General features: G+C 38.2%; 2 protein-coding genes across 2 annotated transcripts in view; both read right to left on the minus strand.

Annotated features, from left to right (window-relative positions):
* Window positions 1-1,951: 1,951 nt before the first annotated feature.
* On the minus strand, window positions 1,952-12,000 carry LOC132824764 (leiomodin-2-like). Its single transcript, XM_060839478.1, has 3 exons — window positions 11,587-12,000; window positions 4,182-5,576; window positions 1,952-2,318 (listed from the first exon to the last, which is right to left on the minus strand). The coding sequence occupies exons 1-3, from the start codon at window positions 11,860-11,862 to the stop codon at window positions 2,292-2,294; spliced, it is 1,698 nt and encodes a 565-aa protein (XP_060695461.1). The 5' UTR covers window positions 11,863-12,000; the 3' UTR covers window positions 1,952-2,291.
* A 2,348-nt stretch (window positions 12,001-14,348) lies between these two features.
* LOC132824983 (actin nucleation-promoting factor WASL-like) overlaps window positions 14,349-21,166 on the minus strand; it is a 78,295-nt gene continuing 71,477 nt past the window's right edge. The window contains exon 11 of the mRNA XM_060839931.1: window positions 14,349-20,841. Coding sequence (XP_060695914.1) covers window positions 20,780-20,841 — 62 coding nt within the window. The 3' untranslated portion in view covers window positions 14,349-20,779. The remainder of the gene's footprint in view (window positions 20,842-21,166) is intronic.

Raw genomic sequence — 21,166 nt, forward strand, 5'->3', positions numbered from 1 at the left:
CAAATGGGTTGAATACTGATACCAGAGATACTGAGGTGGAAAATGTGGATCAAGAGATCAGGCAGTGATGACATTTATCAGAACTCAACAAATTATACATCAGCCCGTAAGAATGGCCGACATTGCTTTTTCTCCATAGCTTCATTTTATTTGAATTTTGAGTTTGTTATAGGTTAATTATTTGGTCATGTTTGGTATTTTGTTTATTTTTGGAAGGGCTTGTCTGACTTATGATTATAATGAATGAAATTCGGCACCTGAGAATTCCCTCTTTTGTATTATTTGGAGGAGGGAGGTGAAAAGAAGAGTGTAAACTAAGACTGACTATACTAGATACAGATTGCTCTTATCATAAAGACCTCTTACTATTCAAGGTGTCTTTTTACCACAAACATAGTGATGGAGTTGTGTCTTCAGCAAAAGTTTTATGTAAAGTGAAGTCAAATGGGCTTTCTCCTCCATACGCCAAAGGACAATTCCTGCTTCTCAACATTAATACTGATACACTTAACTGAAGGTGATCTTCTGTGCTTCAGCAGTTTGAGGAGAAAGACAAGCAGGAGAATTGGCTGCAGCATTTCTTTGTACCATTGAGACAGGTCGTAACAGAATGAAGCTACAATGAGTTCCTTGATGTTAATGCAATTATTATTAAGACAGTGTATGTTTTAAATCTTCAATTCCCTGAATAGGTGGAGACTATTTGCTCGGTTGGTTCCAGCAGTTTTGTGCTGCACAAAATTTAGAGAAACAGCAGGGAAAGAAAGAGATCCATCACCAGCCAGGAGGAGACTGGAGTACTGACTTGTAACCAAAAGAAATACTGCTGTAATCAGCAAGAGCTATCTATTCTGGTTTTAAGTTCCATTAATTTTATTAGTAGCAAATACATGACAAAAACCCAAATTGACTGTCATCAAAAGGGTGGTTGATAGCACAATTATATGCACAATACACATTTTCTTTTCAAATTTGAATTTTATGCAATACAATTAAAGTGAGCTATTGTTCCAACTTAAAATTATACTCATTCCTTTTTTTCCTGATTTGCCCCTACCTCTGTCCAAGTAACTGGCTAAAAGGACAATGAGAGAAAGCATTGACTCGCAATAGTCCAGTTAAGAACGTAAGAACTAGGAGCAGGAGAGCCTGCTCCGCCATTTAATAAGATCACGGCTGACCTTTCCAGGGACTCAGCTCCACTTACCTGCTCACTTACTGTAACCCATAATTCCTTTACTGTTCACAAATCTAACTTTGCCTTAAAAACTTCTACTGTGTCCCCGGGCAGGGAATTCCACAGATTCACAACCAATTGGGTGAAGAAATTCCTCTTCAACTCAGTCCTAAACTTGCTCCCCCTTATTTTGAGGCTAAGCCCCCTAGTTCTAGTTTCACCCACCAGTACAAACAACACCTCTGCTTCTATTTTATCTATTCCTTACATAATTTTAACCCCAGATCTGTCACAAGCAAGTTACCAACTGTTGAAATTACATTACTTGCATAACAAGCAAACGAAGTTGCCCTGCAGCAGTTCTTCCTGGTTTAACAAAATAAGTTTTTGTCACATGATTCTTAGGTCTGTCGTCCTCCATATCCCAGCACAGTCGGATAAACTACCAGCACTCACTGTGCACAAGAAGAAAAGCTATTTACATTAGACACCCAAAGATCAGCAAAGTTTACAGATAAAACCACCATATGTTAGGAATGACAAACCTTGCAAAATGTCAATGGCACAACACAAATAGGCATTATTATTACTGTTTAATAATATCAAAGGCATGAAAATGGATTTTAAATTATGTATTTCTTGTTCATCAGGAAGTTATTCTACAGAAAACAGAAGCTTGAACTAGCTATAGAACAGGATTAAAAGTTATAAAAATCTAAAAGTCACTGATGTGACTTTTACATAATTTAATTCTTTAAATCAATTTCCAAAACATTTTTCCTTATTTAACACTTAACAGTATAAGAAAATTGTCTACTTTAATAGAAAATCCATCTGTTTACATATTTACATATAAATACATTTATCCTATGATAGGCATTCTTTAATTTAAGACGCTTTGCATCCACTGACTAATGCTAAAGAAAGAACTCAATGTCTAATTCACACACTAGAATACTCAGCACTTGCACATTTGAAAGTGCTCAAAATGTTTGAGTGAGCTTCTGAGTAGACCTGGTTTTCATTTTATAACAGTAGTTATTCAGATGCTTGCAAGACCCATTGTTGAACTGATTTGGATTATTCTTTCTTGACAAAGAAATAAAAGATGAATTCATCGAAGATATTCTGGAAGTTCAACCTGAAAAAAAGGTTTAATGTTTTAATATTTATATACCATTAATATTTTCAGTAAAATACATATGATTCATTTTATATTATTTACTTTGGACCATATACATTCAGTAAGTTCATTATAACCACAGTATAATATTTCTAATTAGATTAGATTAGATTCCCTACAGCGTGGAAACAGGCTCTTCAGCCCAATCAGTCCACACCAACCCTCCAAAGAGTAATCCACCCAGACCCATTTCCCTATGACTAACACACCAAGCACTATGAGCAATTTAGCAAGGCCAATTCATCTGACCTGCACATCTTTGAACTGTGGGAGGAAACCGGAACACCTGGAGGAAACCCTTGCAGACATGGGGAGAATGTGCAAACTCCACACAGACATTCCCCAAAGGGTGGAATCAAACCTGGAACCCTGGCGCTATGAGGCAGCAGTGCTAACCACTGAGCCGCTGTGCTGCCCCCAAAGTTATTTTGTGAATAATCTGGATGCATTGACCAAAGCAGACATAGGAATTGTGGGTATGGAAAACAAACAGATGCGGAATATGATGCTTTTGGCAGCCTAAGGCTGAGGCATGGTCTTGTGATAACAGTGTACCAAGCAATTCATACAAATGCAATTATACTATCATTACTAACATGCAAAGTGGAATTTCAATCCTTAACTGTGTTTTTAAACTATCACATATATCTGGTTAGGTAGCATGTGTATTTCTTAAGACATTTTGATTGTCTTTATTTCTGATTAAAGTTTTATTTGCTTGGCATGGACTGAGTTCATTCACCTGTCAGTTAAGTCATAACAAGATTGTCCTTGCAATGTAAATTTGGTGACTTTACTTAAAGCCACAGCATCAGATAACCTTATCCTGATCAGTTGACATGAATACTTAAGTGCTTTTCTCCCTGTGTCTACAATAAAGTGTTAACTGGCTGTAGAATTTGGTGACAATTATTTGGTTAAATAAACACATTCAGGCCTATGGCACAAATGATCTTATTAAGGAAGCAAATAATTCTCTGTTGTCATCACAAGTTCAACTTGGCACTAGTTAAACCATATCTGGAATACTGTGAATAGTTCTGTCTCCTTATTTAAGGAAAGACATACTGGCAACCCAGGGAAGGTGCACGAGATTGATTCTTGATATGGACAGATTTTCTTATGAGGAGAGATTGAATAGATTGGGCTTCTACGTATTGAAGTTTAGAATAATTAGAGAAGACCTTAATGAAACATTTAAGAATATTAGAATAGTAGATTGGGTGGATTTGGAGAGGTTACTGCCCCTTGTGGGACAGTCTTGGACCAAAGGGCATAATCTCAGAATTTGTGGTCATCCATTTAAGACAGAGATGAGGAGTTTTATTTCTCTGAGGCTACTTAACCTGTAGAATTGTTTAGAGACTGGGTCGTAAGTATATTTATGATTGAGATACACAGATTTTTAAATCAGTAAGGGAACCAGGAGTTGTGGGGATAAGGTAGGAAAGTTGAGTTGAGGATTATCAGTTCTGCCTTGATCTCTTTGAATAACCAAACTTGCTCGATAAGCTAAAGAACCTACTTTTGCTCCTACATCTTATGGTCTAATCTAGTTTATTATACATTACAGTAAATGATTACTTGGTATTCTCTCTACATTGTAATGTATTACCTCATCTTAAATAATTTAAAGGTCCATGTACAATGATGTTGGAAGCATAAGATTCTATTCTGTATAATTATACCATAAATACAATTAACACCTCATCCTTGTAGGGAGCATGTGCTGAACTTTCAACTATGGATGCACAAAAGGTCCGTGATGAAAATTTGCAAAATAATTGTCTACGATTTTTCATTATTTTCCTTGTAACTTACAGGTCTTAGCTGCTTTATACTGCTTGAGCGGATAGCTGCCATTAGTTCATCATGGAATGTCCTCTGAGGAGTTACTGGCCTTGACCCATTCTCTGACCTTTGGTCTGAAATTGGTCTTAAAGATTTTTTGAGATCCTTTAAAATGTGGTCTTCTTTATTCGTTTTCTTATTTTTACCTTTGTTTTTCCTGACTTTGGCATTTTGCTGAATGTTCTGTGGTTTCATCTTGGACAACTCTTGAAGCTTAATGGCTTCAGCTATATTTCTACTTGGGGTTGATTGTATTGGTAATGGAGGCGGTGGTGGTGGCTGAGGAATTACAAGCTTCTCTGGAAGAGGAGGAGGAGGAGGAGGAGGGGGTGGTGGTGGAGGTGGAACAGGAGATTTCTGAGAATTTATTTTTTTGACTACTTTAGGAGATGACCAGGGTGAGTTCTTTGGAGAAGCACGTGGAGAGGATCTTGGTGAGTCCCTCTGCAAAGCAAATGTTCTTCGGTTTGTTGGTTCCACAATGCCAAGCATTTTGTCCATTTCCTGCTGTTGCTTTTGCTCCTGGAGGCGTTTTTGCCTCAGTTTGTCCAGGTTTCTGGTTAGGATACTAGTCATTGCCATCCGTGGTCCTGCCAGTTCAAAATGATAGCCTAATTTCATAAGGTTTTCATTAGTTTTAAGAAGATTGGCTATTTCCATTTCAACCTGTCCTCCGCATATATGCCTTTGATTATGGAATCTTAGTTCTGTTAATACATTATTATACTGTATGGCTCTAATGATAGCCAAGATTCCTTTGCCTGAGATATAGTTTGAGTCAATATTAAGATTCGTGATGCTTCTGTTAACTTGTAACATATCAGCTAGTGAACATGCCACATGGTCGTCAGCATGAGTGTTGGCTAAACTCAAAATTTTGACAACTGTATTATATTTCAGAGCATCTGCAATGAGCGTAAATGTTGCAACACTTATGTTCTCAATATTATTCAGATTGATTTCTGTTTTCTCCGGGTCATTGTTCTTAATGCTCTCAAGAATGTCATCAATGAATGCTGCATTTCCACTTGGTGAGCTAGCAGTTGCTTTGAGATTTGGATCATCTTCTGTCAATTTCCCTTTGTTATGCTGCAAAATATGGTTTTGCATTGACTGATTGTTGATATGCCCATTACATGAGTGTGGTCCAGCCTGTACATTTTTGCTTACTGATCTGACATCTAAAGATTTATCATCATTATCTTCCTCCTCTTTTTCTTCCTCTGTTATATCGTCTTCATCCTCCTCTTCTGTTTCTTCTGATGTGCATTCATCTATGTCTACTTCGACCTCTGATTGACCCCCTTCACTTTCAGTTTCACAGTCTTCTTCAGTATTTCCTTTCTGAGCTTCATTGTTTTGACTCTGAAATTAACATTGATCAATAAATACCAGAAATAGCAAAGTATGCACATTGCTTCAGCCAAGCTATGTATTACAATTGAGAATTAAAGTGACATGCTACCCTTTCCCTCTCCCCCATTATACATTTCTAAATGTTCCAAACATTTCTAATGGCTGTTTCATAAGATGGAACATGAGTATTGCTGAAAAAAAGGACATATTTTGGCTAGATGTTTCATCTTGCACTAATCAGGACAATTCACAAGAATACCAATTTAAAAAGAAAATAATATTTTGTATTATGTGAGAAGAAAGTTGATTGGTTAGCATGTACACTGTTTCAAAGAGGTGTTGTTCTGTGAAGAATGTAGCAGTTAGATGAAGACTGATAGGACATACATTTGTGCCAGTTTTGACTCAAATAGGGGGTAGTATCTTTATTCTCAGTAATATACAAATTATTAAAACTCTTCCTTGTTTTTGGTATAAATAGTTGTTTGTGAAGTCAGAAGAACATATTGTTTACATGTAGTCATAGAGTCAGAGAGATGTACAATATGGAAACAGACCCTTTGGTCTAACTCGTCAATGCCGACCAGTTATCCTTACCTACTCTAGTCCCATTTGCCAGTACTTGATCCATATCCCTTTAAACCTTTCCTATTTCTTTACCAATCCAGATGTCTTTTAAATGTTGCAATTGTACCAGCCAAACCATTTCCTCTGATAGCTCATTCCATGCATACACTATCCTCTGTGTGAAAAAGTTGATCCTTAGGTTTCTTTTATACCTTTCCCCTCCCACCTTAAACCTATGCCATCTAGTTCTGGACTCCCTCACCACAGGTAAAAGATCTTGTCTATTCACACAATCCATGCCCCTCATGATTTTATATACCTCTATAAGGTCACCCCTCAGCCTTCAACACCCCCGGAAAAACAGCCCCAGCCAATGCAGCCTCTACTTATAGCTCAAATGCTCCAACCCAGGCAACATCCTTGTAAATCTTTTCTGAACCCTTTCAAGTTTCACACCACCCTTCCAATAGGAAGGAGACCAGAATTTCACACAATATTCGAAACATGGCTTAACCATGACCTCCCAACTCCTATACTCAATGAACTAACAAATAAAGGAAATCATAACAAATGCCTTCTTCATTATCCTATCTACCTGTGCCTCCACTTTCAAGGAACTATGAACCTACACTCTCCAGGATCTTACCATTAAGTGTATAAGTGTTGCTCTGATTTGCCTTTCCAAAATGCAGCACCTCATATTTATCTAAACTAAACTCCATCTGCCTATCCCCATTGGCCCATCTGATCAAGATCCCATTGTAATGAGTTAACCTTTTTCGCTGTCCATTACACCTCCAATGTTATGTCATCTGCAAACTTACTAACTATAGCTCTTATGCTCACATAAATGATGAAAAGTAGTGCACCCAGCACCAATCCTTGTGGCACTCCACTGGCCACAGGCCTCCAGTCTGAAAGGCAACCCTTCACCACCACCATCACGTCTGCTACCTTCGAGCCAATTCTGCATCCAAATGGCTAGTTCTCCCTGTATTTTATGAGATCCAACCTTGCTAACCAGTGTCCCATGGGGAACTTTGTTGAATGCCTTACTGAAGTCCATACAGATCACATCCATTGCTCTGCCCTCATCAATCCTCTTCGTCACTACTTCAAAAAACTCAATCAAGTTTGTGAGACATGTTTTCCCATGCACAAAGTCACATTGACTATATCTTCAGAGTCCTTGCCTTTCCAAATGCATGAAAATGGTGTCCCTCAGGATTCCCTGCAACAACTTGCCCACCACTGATGTCAGGCTCGCCAGATTATAGTTCTCTGGCTTATCCTTACCACCTTTCTTAAATAGTGGCACCACGTTAGCCAACCTCCAGCCTTCCAGCACCTCACCTGTGACTATCGATGATACAAGTATCTCAGCAAGGGGCCAGAAATCACTTCCCTAACTTCCCACAAAGTTTTAGGGTACACCTGATCAAGTCCTGGGGATTTATCCACCTTTATACATTTTAAGACATCCAGCACCTCCTCCTCTGTTATATGGATATTTTTCAAGATGTCACCATCTATTTCCCTACATTCTATATCTTCCATGTCCTTTTCCACTGTAAACACTGATGCAAAATACTTGTTTAGTATCTGCCCCATGTCTTGTAGCTCCACACAAAGGTTGCCTTGCTGATTTTTGAGTGGCCCTATTCTCTACCTAGTTACGCTTTTGTCTTTAATGTGTTTATGGAATCCCTTTGGATTCTCCTTAACCCTAATAGCTAAAGCTGTCTCATGTCCCTTTTTTGCCCTCCTGATTTTCCTCTTTAGTATACTCCTATTGTTTTTATACTCTTCTAAGTATTCACTCAATCCCTGCTGTCTATACATGACATATGCTTCCTTCCTTTTCTTTACCAAAACCTCAATTACAGAAAGAACTGTTCTCAGCTACACTTACAGTCAGAATGATATAGTGGACTGGACAGGGTTAATGAAGGATTCCTTCAAACAGTTTTGGATGAATGCCCAGGATAAGACAGAGGGTTAAATAATTCTCATGTTACCAATAATGTACTATAGGATTGCTAGAGTCTTGAATAGACTGAGGAATCTTAAAACAGGTTGACTTACTAACCCTAACATCTATAGATGCACAAACAAATGGGTGCTGAATTCTTCAAACTCCTTGACAGTATCTTGAATGATTTATTGGAATTGAGAATTAGGGGACACCAATATAGTGACAAAGAAAAACACAAATCAATGTTCCAGACCCATTAATTTGACTTCAGTTTTAGGCAAAACACTAGAAGCGATGGAAACCATGAGTACCTTGACAGTGTAAGTATTGCTAAGGAGTGCCAATATGACTCTGAGTTGGACTGTACAACAAGTAGCCAATTTGTGCAGTGACTGGAAATTTACTGTAAACTCCAAAAGAGGTTGGGATGAGATTCTGAGTGAGGGCACTGTAGTGTTTAGAAGGTAACTGGGCATTTCTAGGTGTGTCTTGCAGCCACTGCAAGCTCCTGAAACTTTTGCTTGACTCTGGCTTGTAAGAAGTCTTTCGTTTTTTTTCTCCTGAAATTAGCATGAGTTCTAAATTCTTTTTCAGCCACTCAGGAAGTTTGGAAGGCAGTTGGGGAGCATGGCATGCAAAAGATACAGAATGATCTTTTGTAGTCCTTTGGAACATTGGACTTAGAAGGAGGACAAGGCCAGTCAGTCCTGTGAACCTGCTCTGCCATTCAGTGAGATTCTGGCTGATTTTCTCTGCTGTCCACCGTAACCCCTGGCTCTCTTGTTTATCAAAATTCTATTGATTTCTGCCTTGAGTAAATTATATGAACAGCCTCCATGCTCATTTCCATTTTATTCCTAAATTGTGCCCCCTTATTCCAGTTTCCCATATTAGAGGAAACATTGTCCTGTTTATGCACACCATCAAGTCCCATAGGCATTGTCTATGGTTTGCCTCTCATTATTCTCAACCCCAACAGGTATAAGCCCAACCTGTTCAAACTTCCTTCATTCCAGGACTAAAATCTAATGGAGGTTTTCAGAACTACTTCTAAAGTAATCCTTTTTTCAAATACAGAGACCAAATCTTACCAAGAATATCAAGGTACTGTAAAAGATCCCTACTTTTAGATTTCTTTTATTCTTTCATAGGACATGGATATCACTGGCTGGCCACCATTTTACTGCCTGTCCCTAGTTGTTCTTGAGAACGTGGTGCTGAATTGCCACCTTGAATCTCTGGAATTTTGACCCAGCGACAGTGAAAGAATGGTGATATATTTCCATATTAGGATGTTGAGTGGCTTGAGGGGGAACTTGCAGGTGATTGTGTTCCCATGTATCTGCTGCCCTTGTCTTTCTAAATGGAAGTGCTCATAGGCTTGGAAGGTGCATTTTAAAGATCTTTGTGAATTTCCAATTCCCTTGCAATCGGCACCAACAGTCCATTTGCCTTCCTAATCAATTGCTGTAACTTCTCATGATTCTACATGTTTGCTTCCATTTAAATAGCATACTGATTTTCTACTTTTCCTGACAAAATGGACAAATTCATGTTTTCCCACATTATATGCAATCTGCCAAATGTTTGTCCACTTAACCGATTTACATCCATTTTCAGACTCTGTATCTCCTCTTAACAGCGTACCTTCCTATCTATTTTGGTTTCATTGGCAAACATAGCTACCTTACATCAATCTTTTCAGTCAGTGGTGTAGATTGTTAATGGTTGAGACCCCAAACTCTGATTCCTACTGCATTCCAATAGTTACAGTTTGGGAACCAAACAAATACCTATTTGTTCCTATTCTCTTCTTCCAGTCAGGCAACCAATCCTTTATCTACGCTATTCCCACATCAAGTGGCTTTTTTGGGATGGCCTTTTGGAAATTCAAGTACAGCACACATACACATTGCCCTTTATCCACCTTGCTTGTTACTTCCTCAAAAAATTGAAAGTAAATATAATTTCCCTTTCACAAAAACCATGGTTTATTGTGCCTGATCACATTATGATTTTCTATGTATCTTGCTGTAACACCCTTAGTAATGAATTTTTAGCATTTCTGTATGACAGGTGTTAGGCTATCTTGTCTATAGTTTCCTGATTTCAATCTCCCTCCTCTGTTTTTTGTTTGGATATTACATTTCTGGCTTCATTTTACATTATTAGAGCAGTTAGGTTTGGTGCCATCTATATCAAGACTTTACATAGGAGTAAGATTTTTTTCCTCCACAAACTCATCCCTATTAAAGGCATTTTAGAAAAATGGGGTAAGTGGATATGGTGCAATGATCAGTAACAAAAAGCAAACACCAAATTGAAACTTGTAATATAGCACTCAGCTAATGTTTCTTGCCTTCATGTGAGCAAATTCATCATTACACAATAAAATCTAACAATTGTGATTATTGCAAAGGTTTCTATGTTTACATGAATCAGCAATATATATTCAGATGTACAAATGAGGTCAAAGATCTTATCGTCTGTCATGAAGCACAGCTGACCAATTCATGGCTCCACACTCTAGAATTGCAAGTGAGGATCTCCAAGTTCATTTTCCTTTTGTCTGTTCATCATTCCTCAATGTTTCTGCATAAGTTATAAAAAAGTTAGTATGCTGCTGTTTGTTAATAGAACATGTTTCCTCCAATGACCTAGTGGATTCTTTAGGCAGTTAACACTGTCATTGGAAATGAAGGCAGGGATGAGTTGATGGAACATTGCCTTATAAAGAAATAACAAAACATACACAAAAACACAACATGCACTTCTACTACCAAAAACATTCTCAGTGCTTTATCAGGAAGGGGAAGGAAAGGTGAAGCCTTAGAGTCAGCTGGTTCAAAAGTTGAGTTTTCACAAGCTTTATAAGGAAGATCAATTTGAATTTTCTGCACATTTAACATTTTCATGGTCAGCAGTTCACAAAATGCAACAGCCCCAAAAGCTTAATGAGACAAATTACAGAAGGATGCTGTCCTCCAACTATTACATGTTTTGGTTTCTTTCTACTTTTTGACTTGAGGCTGTGCAATTTTCAAAAAGTCTAAAGTTGTTGAGTTGTTTAATTGGAGTTTACATCAACTGATAACAATGAACTGGGATGAAGGAGCTTTACAGGATAAACAAAACTGGCAGAGCGGCAGCAACTGGAGAAGACGGATTTAAGACAATTGACAAAATAAGTTTGGGTGAATGTGGATTTTTTTTCCAATATTGTGGCGTTAATGATCTGGAATCTATTGTCTGAAAGGCCGGTGGAAACGGATTCAAAATCACTTGCAGTAGGAAATGAGATATAATAAAAACGAAAAGAGACTGTTTACAAGAGACGGAACAGAGAACTACGATTAATTTGAAAAATCTCTACAGAGGCACGACGCGCCAAATACCTTCTGTTTGTTTTATGGGAATCTAGATTTGGGGAAAGGACTTCGTTCTGTCATGAAGTCAAGTTCTGGATTAAGCACTCACTTGGTTTAGTTCGGCCGAAAGTCTCTCGTTTTCTAACAGTTTCTGTGTTTCGTGTTCCCAGTACGCCATCAAAGCCTCTCTGCTGAATGTTCCTTGAGGGGTTTTATCTGTTTGGTCTTTCTGCCGGAGCCCAATGGGTAAAAATCTGTCCGGTTCCATATCCTCCAACTCCATCTCCAGCTCCTTTAGCTCATCCGAGGTCAGAGAAGCAAGGATTTCATCCTCGTCTATGTCCTCGTACTTTTGCAGCTCTTTCCTGTAACCGAACTGCGACATGTCAATAAACCGCCGAACTGTCTCAAGACGAAAACTGAAAGGAAAAGTTTTATCTTCTCTCTTTTCTGACTAACCAGCGTGGGCTGCGCTCGGTGAGATGGGTCTCCGGGATATTGCAGGTAACTTTTAAAGAGGCGGCTGAGCTCATCATGTGCTCGCTGTTCTAACAATGTATGAACGCATGTTCCATTTTCAGGAACAGACGTCACCACAGACAGTTCAAATTAAACTACCATCGTTTCCAGACACTTCACTCCATTACAGCAGGGGCTCCCAGTCCAGCATTCTTATCCCCCTGCCCACCAAATCCAAAGGCTACAGCTCCCATACACCTGAGACACAGCAACAAGTCCCTAAAGCATTCTCCCTCCCTCTGTCACTCCAAGCTCCTATTAAAAAACAGCCCGGGCTCAGAAAATCCTCGACTGATTGCTCCCATTAATATCTTCGAGGAGACAGTGAGGTCTGCAGATGCTGGAGATCAGAGCTGAAAATGTGTTGCTGGAAAAGCACAGCAGGTCAGGCAGCATCCAAGGACCAGGAAATTCGACGTTTCGGGCATAAGCCCTTCTTCAGGAAAGTCCTACTTTTAGTTTTTCTACAAGTCGGTGTGGAGGGGACAAAAAAAAAAGGCTTTTATACGGTTCTAGAGAAATTACGAAACTGGATTCCCACCAAAACGAACAAAATGTGAGGTCCCACATAAGAAACTCGGAGTGCAAAACAATGAAGGTTAGGTTTTAAAATTAGTTTAAAGACGTTTGGGGGAGGAACAGTGGCGAGGGTTACATGGAGCGAAGTGGAGATTTTGAAAAGCCGTGACAGAAATCAACTATGTCAATCCACATACAATAGGATATTGACAGAGTCAGATCATTACAAGCGCAGCTATGTGGACATACTGTACATTGCAATCACACTATTTATAGGCACGGGACGTTACACTCCACCCGTTTAGAGATTCCGTTATCTTCACACGAGTGCTATTTTATAAAATCGACAGTCTTTCTGTTGCATTACTGCCCCAATCACATTTTGCAGGCTTTTAAATGAATGAAGAATATAATGGGAAAAGTTGGCCATGGAACACCTCGACTTTGTTCTGACCACGGATGACCATTCATCTTTACTCGAACTCCATATAACCCTAAAGTGTACCTTGCAGTGCCTAAAATACTAGAGATTAGCATTGTGTATGTTCATCGAAAATCAAGCGAGCATTTTATTGGTGCTCCGTAGAGCACTGACAGAACTTTGGTCAGGTCAGATCAGGCAGTACAGTTGGAAGAGCACATCTGACACTTGCCTACCCCACAGTGGGACGATGATGGGCGCAATTTAAACTCCGGCCGAAATGTGCCAATTTTGGAAAGATGGAGCATGTTATGACATTGGTTGCATTTGGAGCTGGATGGAACTGTATAACTGTCGTGTGTGTGTGGTTGTTGTCACTTTTCTCATCTGATACCAAGCACCAAAAATAAAACTGTCTCAGCCTGCGGCGTGTGAAACAATGAAGCAGTTATGAAGCAACGTGGCAACTGCAGGGATTGGAAACTGTTCAGCTTCGTCTGGAAATTGGAAACGGGCTTGGAGTTGCTACAAGCACTTTATTAGGCGACGCCTAGGAGCGCGGCACAACTACTCTCTTTTCTGAACCGCATAAATTCATTAACACTAGATTTTTCGTGTGCTAATGAAGACCTTGTTTGGTTAAATTTAATTTAAAGCATGATTTTTAAAAATAGCCCTTAAAACTCCATGGAGGAGCCTGGAGGTCATGTGTAGGATTACAGTTTGTCACTTAAATCGTTTAAATTATTAGCTTTGAAACAAAAAGGTGCATCGAGATTTCTTTTTCCAAAAGCACAGGCAATTTTCCTAACGGCTGAAACATGGAATAGGACAGCGGTCAATCGGTACTGCTTTCATATTTCAATTTCAAAAGAGGACTAGAGAGAACCGAAACCATGTTATTGACCGAACATTTGAAAATGGTGGGGAAAAAAAAGTTGCTGGAAGAGCTCAGCAAGACTGGCAACATCTGTGGAGAGAAATCAGAGTTAACGTTTCAGGTTGTGACCCTTCTTCAGAACAACTGAAAATGAAACACTGAATATCACTTTCCGAAGCTCGCAGACCCTAAGTCTTAAATAACGATATTGTGCCCAAAGGTTGATTCCAATTCTTGCAATATCAAAGTGGCAAAAATAAATTACACAATCGTGAACCAACCAATTCCCCATTAAATCCAAAATGCAAAGCAAAGATGATCACAATCCTATCTGTAGAGAGTGGTTAGTGTTGAATATTGGACTGCACCCAAGAGGGTTAAAATACAGGTTGTCCTCCTATAAGGCCGGGTTGTTCCAGCCTTAATGGCACACTGGGAAAGTAGTGTTAGGGGCAGACCAGCAAAACAAAACCACTCCTAATCACTCAAAAATCACCCCAAAAGCCTAACACAAATTATAGCACAGCCAGAATAAAGGTTTAAATCATTTATTAACAAAAGTAAATTTAACATTACATTGAAAAAATATTGCTAATGCAGGGACAGAGGATCATCATCGCAGAAATGGATGGCTGATTCATTGTCTTCTATTTCCTGAGGGCTGATTTAGATTGTGCGATATGCAGGTAGAAAAACAAATTAGAAAGGCAAATGGTATGTATAAGATTATTGAAGTCCTGCTGGAATTATATAGGGATTATACAAGAATATTCTTCTCTCAGAGGAAGAACAATGAACATCCATTAATTTAATTTTTGAGATGAGGCTACTCAATTTATAGTACTGTACCTCTCACTTGCTCTCACGGCAGCTGACATAGGAGGACACTCAGAATGAAGTTGGCGAAACAATTGTCACTGGAATTGTGCTTTTGCAAACAGAGGTCAGAGTTCTTGAAAATACCGTTCCCTAATTCTTCAGCGACGTTATGATCAAATTGCGCTGCCGAAACACGCTTTATACAAGAACTACCCATACCTAGAGCAAGTTTTAAAATGGCAATATTAGTGTTTGCTGTGATGTGTGAAATTGTAGCAAATTCATAATTCTCTTTATTTTCTAAAACATTAATAGACACACCTACTTCAAATCTTGATCTTGTACTTTCAATTGTATAGGAACCATGTGGTTCAGGGATTGTATTGATCTCATCTATCACAACAATAGACCAAAAACTGGTTAATATCAGATGAGAGTCATTTTTCATGATACCAAGCTATCAAAGTGGATTTGTATACAAAAGCAGTGGCTGAAGGAAGGAGAATGAAGCATTAAATTAAATATGAATACAGTCAGAATATCTGGAGGCAGTGTAATTAAGACTATTTTTCTTGCTAGCCAGAATTTGCAATAACTTTTGCATTAAGAACACGGAATATCTTTAGTTCCAAAACATCTATTCAGGTGCGGTTACAACTGCAGAGTTTGTCCAGCTTTATTTTTATGTGCAGTTTCTATCTTCTTTCAGAAAATCTGTTGGAGTGAACTACTTTAACCCTTAATACACAGAACTGGGTCAAAACAATCATTTTCTAAACAATAAATTACTTTTTGCAAAATATTTGGCTGAGAAATCCCAAAATATATCTTTAAGAGTGGCCACATGGAGTAGAGGTCTGTGAATATAGATGATGCTGACCTCAATTTAACTTCATGCATATTTAATTTACACCTGGATTTAGAAGTGCCTTTGACTTTATTGGTTTGATACTTGCAGCAGAGGCATTGTTTGCTATTTTGAAGCTGGAGAAAATTTTCAATCTGAATAACTTTCCAATTGCTTTACTAGTCAGATCACCTCAGCATCAGAAGTAATGTATTTATTGAACAATTCTTGTGCTACAATATACCCAGAGCACTACATGAAGATAAAATGCATTGAGTAAAGGTACAACATATAATACAAAATGCTTGCAAACACTATAAACCTCACTACAAAATACTTGTCTAATTTTCATCACCTAATCAATGGCATATTTTTATCCCAAGCTCTAAAACTCTCGCCTTAAACCCATCAGTCTCTGCAAGACTATATGATAAACGAGCAAAATTAGGCTACTTGGCCCAGCGAGTCTGCTCCACCATTCAATCATGGCTGATGTTTTTCAACCTCATTGTTCTGCCTTCTCCCCATAATCATTGATTCCCTTATCGAAAACTTGTCAGTCTTAAATGCACTCATTGACTTGGCCTCCACAGACCCCTCCAGCAATGAGTTCGATAGATCCTCTGGCTGTAGAAATTCCTCCACATCTCAATTCTTAAGGGATCCTTTCACTGAGGTTGTGCTGTTGGGACCTAACTTTTCCACTTTTACTAGTGGAAACATCTCCACATCCATTCCATCCAGACCCCTCAGTATACTGTAATTTTAATCAGATCCCCCCTTATCCTTCGAAACTCTGAGTATAGACCGAGTCCTCAAATTCTCCTCATATGACAAGCTCTTTATTCCTGGGACTATTCTTGTGAATTTTTTCTGGACCTCCTCCAATGCCAGTACATCCTTTCTTAGATACAGGACCCAACCTGCTCACAACATTCCAAATGCACCCTGACCAAAACCTTATACAGCCTCAGCAGTACACCTCTGCTCTTATATTCTAGCCCTTGAAATGAATGGCAACATTGCATTTGCCTTCCTAGCTGCTAACTGAATTTTGCATGTTAACCTCAGGAAAATCCTGAACTAGGGATTCCTAAATTCTTTTGTGCTTCAGATTTCGTAAGCTTTTCCATGTTTAGAGAATAGTCCACACCTCTATTCCACACGAAAGGGCAAACCTCACACTTTCCAATATCGTAAATCATCTACCACTTCTTTTCCCACTCTCCCAGCCTACCCATGTCCTTCTGCAGCTGATCTGCTTTCATACACTGTCCTTCCACCTTTGTGCTACCTTGTGTCTCCTTTCCATTTATAATCTGCTTCTTCAACCAAGCTTTTCATCATGTCACAAAATCTTGGGCTTAATGTCATTTTGTTTGTTAAAACTCCTTGAAAAGCTTTATGTCAAGACACTATTTAAAGAAAATAATTTACTGAAGGTTCTTAACATAAAAGATGAGGAGAGGAGCAACAATGTAGAGAATAGATTGTGGGATTAAGGAGGGCGTTGCAAATGAGGTCGGAGACGAATGAGCAAGGACACACTGGAACATACATCAGGTCGATGTAAATGTATATGACCACTGAAAGGCATCTGTTAAGATGACAAACCTGATTAAACACATGAAGTGACAGCAAATTGACAAAAGATTGGTGAGAACAGGACAGTAAGTGCAATGCTGGTGAGCTAATATTTCAGCAAAAAAAGGGATTAGTGAAAGCAACACTAGCAATGCTTTGCCAGTTGGAGATTTTAGCAATGCTGGAAGAGAAGCAAGAGCAAAGATTGGTAACCAATGCAGAGATGGAAAACTCTGCCTTGGTAATTAAATATAATTTAGTCACTGAACCTCAGCTTGGGTTCTAATAAAACACAAGTTACTTATTGAATTCTGCTGGATTTACATCTGGTCAAACGCAATGAAGTCTGACATTACTTTATTATTCAAAAGCAAAACACCTCCAGCGAAACCACCAAACACTAAATTTAGAAATCTGCTTTTATTTTATAATTAAAATTATACTTTGGAACAAAGGGTCCTATAACAATAATTTTAAAAAGTCGAATGTATGATTTCTAGGTCAGACCTTTGCGCTAGATAGCTGTGACACTTCCTTTGTAATAAACAGGAAATTTGTGAGCTTGTGAGCACAAAGTGAATGTTTGGGCTTTATCTCAGAGCTGGGCACTTATTTTGTAAATAAAAGTATTTTAGATTCTGGGCCCAGTCAGGAATAAAAGATATAGCATCACTTGAAGATGGTTTGTCTTTTATCTACCTATGAAACACTGGATTATGCTAACGCCAGTTAAAACCAGTAAATGTCTTCTGTTTTTTTTTGTCATTGATACTGGTCGTTGGTGTTGGTTATAGTTTTCTTCGGTTTGGACAGTAAAATGCAGTTTGGAGAGTTTGTGTTGTGCCTTGAGCATTATTACTTCTCAGCAATAAATAATACTTGGCCACAATAGAAAGGTTCCATCCTCCAAACATATTTTATATGTTGTGAAACATGGCATACATTTAAAGTCTCAAAGCTTTCTTACCATTAAGTGAACTTAGATACAGGATGACAAGAGATGATGCATTAAAGTGTTCTGATATTGCATAACAGTTGCCCAATTATCTAACAGAATCAGAGCTCAACATAACAAAGAATATACAGCCCCTTTTTAATTGTGAAATCTCATACAAAAGATATCACTAGTGTCTTCTGTCATATTTGTTCACAAACAAGTTATCCAGAAATGAAAATGCAGAAAATTACTTCAAACAGCCCTAACAGGACAAGGCAAGTTTAGAACCAATATCTGAAAGTTCTTCTTCACACTAAAGAATAAGCAAAAGCTAACTTGATTGCTAGGTTGTGTTTAATACAAAAAGTCTGCAATCATCAAGGTCTAGTTGATGTTGCAATGAGGGGAATGAGTGAATGAATGAATGAGTAAACTGAGATAGATCAAATGATCTCCCTTATCTTCAATTATCAAGGGAAAACATTAAACCACATCAAAAACTTTCTACAAATTACTGCACCAGATCCTCATTTCAGAGGCAAAAGAGCCCCATCACATGTTGGCCTGAGCTGCACAAATTTTATTGAAATTCTGCCTTACCATTAGCAGAGAGAGAAGCAACACTATTCATGTATCAACAAATTTACATCAAATCTCATTGTTTAATAACTTAAAACTTGCTGGGAACTGCTCGTGTGCATGTCTGATCAATGATCATATTCAACATCATTAAACCATACTTCTAAAATCAGGAGGAATAAGCCACTTGACCCTTCAAGCCTGCTGTGCCATTCAGTAAAATCATGCCTGACCTGTGGCTTCAACTCCACTTTCTTGTATCCCCAGCTGCATGTGATGCTCACCCCTCCCACCCCACCCTGTCCACCTTTTAAAACACTTCTAAATTGTACATGTCAGCAGTACCAGTGCTCTTACAACATGCACCTATCTAGAATATGAACCAAATGTGTGAATATGCCTATTATGCCATATAATACTTGAAATAAAGCAATGATCAAATCTGGTCACATGAAAACTGATTGAAATATCATCGTAATGCATTATAACTGCAAATAGATTCTGTAACACTCAAAAAGATTAGTAAGAAGTCATCAACTACAATGGGTAAGTTGTTTTCTCCTTTGGTGGAAAATAGAATGCTTTTCAGACTTTACAGAACATTAATTTTGTTGCAACAGTTAACACTTCTGAAAGTGAAAAGTGATATAGACATTGAAATGTGAGGCTTTGTGAGCATGCCTTAATCTCAGTTACACGAAGGCAATTCGGCACACAAAAATTGTAAAATAGAAGTTTTTTCTTAACATTGCAGAAAACAGTGACAATCATAAAAATGGAGATTGAGTATTACAAAACAGCGTGGAAATTATTCTGGTTTCTGGAATTGAGCCAAGACAGCCACAATGCTTTACACTAGTATGGTGAATGGTCACAGATCCTAAACAAACCAACAGTTCTAAAAATCAGGAGAGAATAAATTTGTGCACTTTCCACAAACGCCTTGGACTGGATATTACAGTTTGAAAGGGCAGGAGTGATTCATGGGGTAGTTAATAAGGCTCAATTATTGCAGCTGGATGAAAGACAATAAGATAAGCGATCAATAATACATCTGCACCCTCAATAAATCTTGAAAGCGAAGAAGGATATTTTTCAGTGATTTTAAACATTTATTTATATATTTTTCCGTTAAAAGTTCCATTTCATAATTGCAATCTGTATTGAGAGTTTGCTCTTTGATTCTGATCCAAAGACAAAGGACTGTAAGGTAACGATACCGACGTTGATATTCATTATTACAAGTTCATTTCCAATATTTCCCAAATTGCCGTTTAACAAGCATTAAGCACAGCCCTCTGTGAATATATTAAATGCAAATTCCTAATCACAGCCTTCACCTCCAAAAACTGAATATTAGGTTATTTTCCATTAACCCTTAATACTGCCAAATATACACTATGATGAAAAGAAATGCTATCACTTAGCACTTTAAGGGTTAAAAATCTGTGTCCCCTGATTATGTTTAGAGTTTTCACAAGAGGACCAGAATTCCTATTTGAAAAGCTTGACTTTGAGTTCCCGTAGGCATGGAATAAGCCAGGAGCATAAATATTCAATAAAGTAACAGACATAAGGAAGGGGATTTCAACTGAAAATAGTCATGATTGACAGTATTGCTGCATACAGTATAAAACACTCATAAGTTGCTGTGCATCTTTGAATCACCCAGACAGTATTGCTAAACAGTAAGACACAAATGAGCTGCCTGTAAGCTGTGCATTCATGTGACGAATTACTTTAGAAGGGTGCAAAAATCTGAGCTTCAGAACAATGAAGTCCTGAAGGAATCGAATAGAAGCGCTGTATTTAAAAAAGTTATAGTGCTATGCGAAGCTTTACTAAGAGATGCTTCTTCTTAGGTACTGAAATTGCATGGTTTTGAAAAAATAGTGTTGCTATTCTGGCTTTTAACAAGCATTATTAAAGTTCTGTCAACTTTGCTCCTACTCAATCACAATTTCTTTCGTTGCTGGGAACTACATTCATATGTAGTTATTTATATCTCCCAACACACATTTTGCATTGGGAATAACTATCCACAATGCTTTGTCTAAGGAATTATTAAATGAGGTATTGCACAGGTTATGAAAAGAGCAAAGGCAACAAAAATATACAGCAAAATATGCAGAACATTTACAGGACAATTTTACAAGATTAAGAAAGATAGAAAGGTTTACAATCTTGCCAAGAAAATCTAATCTTCCCATTCATCATCGTCGTCAAAGTCTTCTTCCTCATCTTCATCCTCATCTTCATCTGAAAGCAACATTGGACTTAGTTTGCAGACAAACAACATTTGATGACAATTCTTAGGTACTAATATGTTAAGATGTTTCATCTTATCACCTCAACTAACTTGCAAGTATTACAACATCTTTAGATTAGAGTGGTGCTGGAAAAGCACAGCAGTTCAAACAGCATCCGAGGAGAAGGAAAATCGACGTTTCGGGCAAAAGCCCTTCATCAGGAATAGAGCATCTTTAGCACAAGTAAAGAGCTCTACAAAGGCAGAGAAAAGGGCAATCATTAGACCAAAAGAGGATGATGGCTTTGCAGAGAGGAATGGAACACACTTTGATTT

Source organism: Hemiscyllium ocellatum, chromosome 19 (assembly GCF_020745735.1).
Source record: "Hemiscyllium ocellatum isolate sHemOce1 chromosome 19, sHemOce1.pat.X.cur, whole genome shotgun sequence".
Taxonomy (NCBI): domain Eukaryota; kingdom Metazoa; phylum Chordata; class Chondrichthyes; order Orectolobiformes; family Hemiscylliidae; genus Hemiscyllium; species Hemiscyllium ocellatum.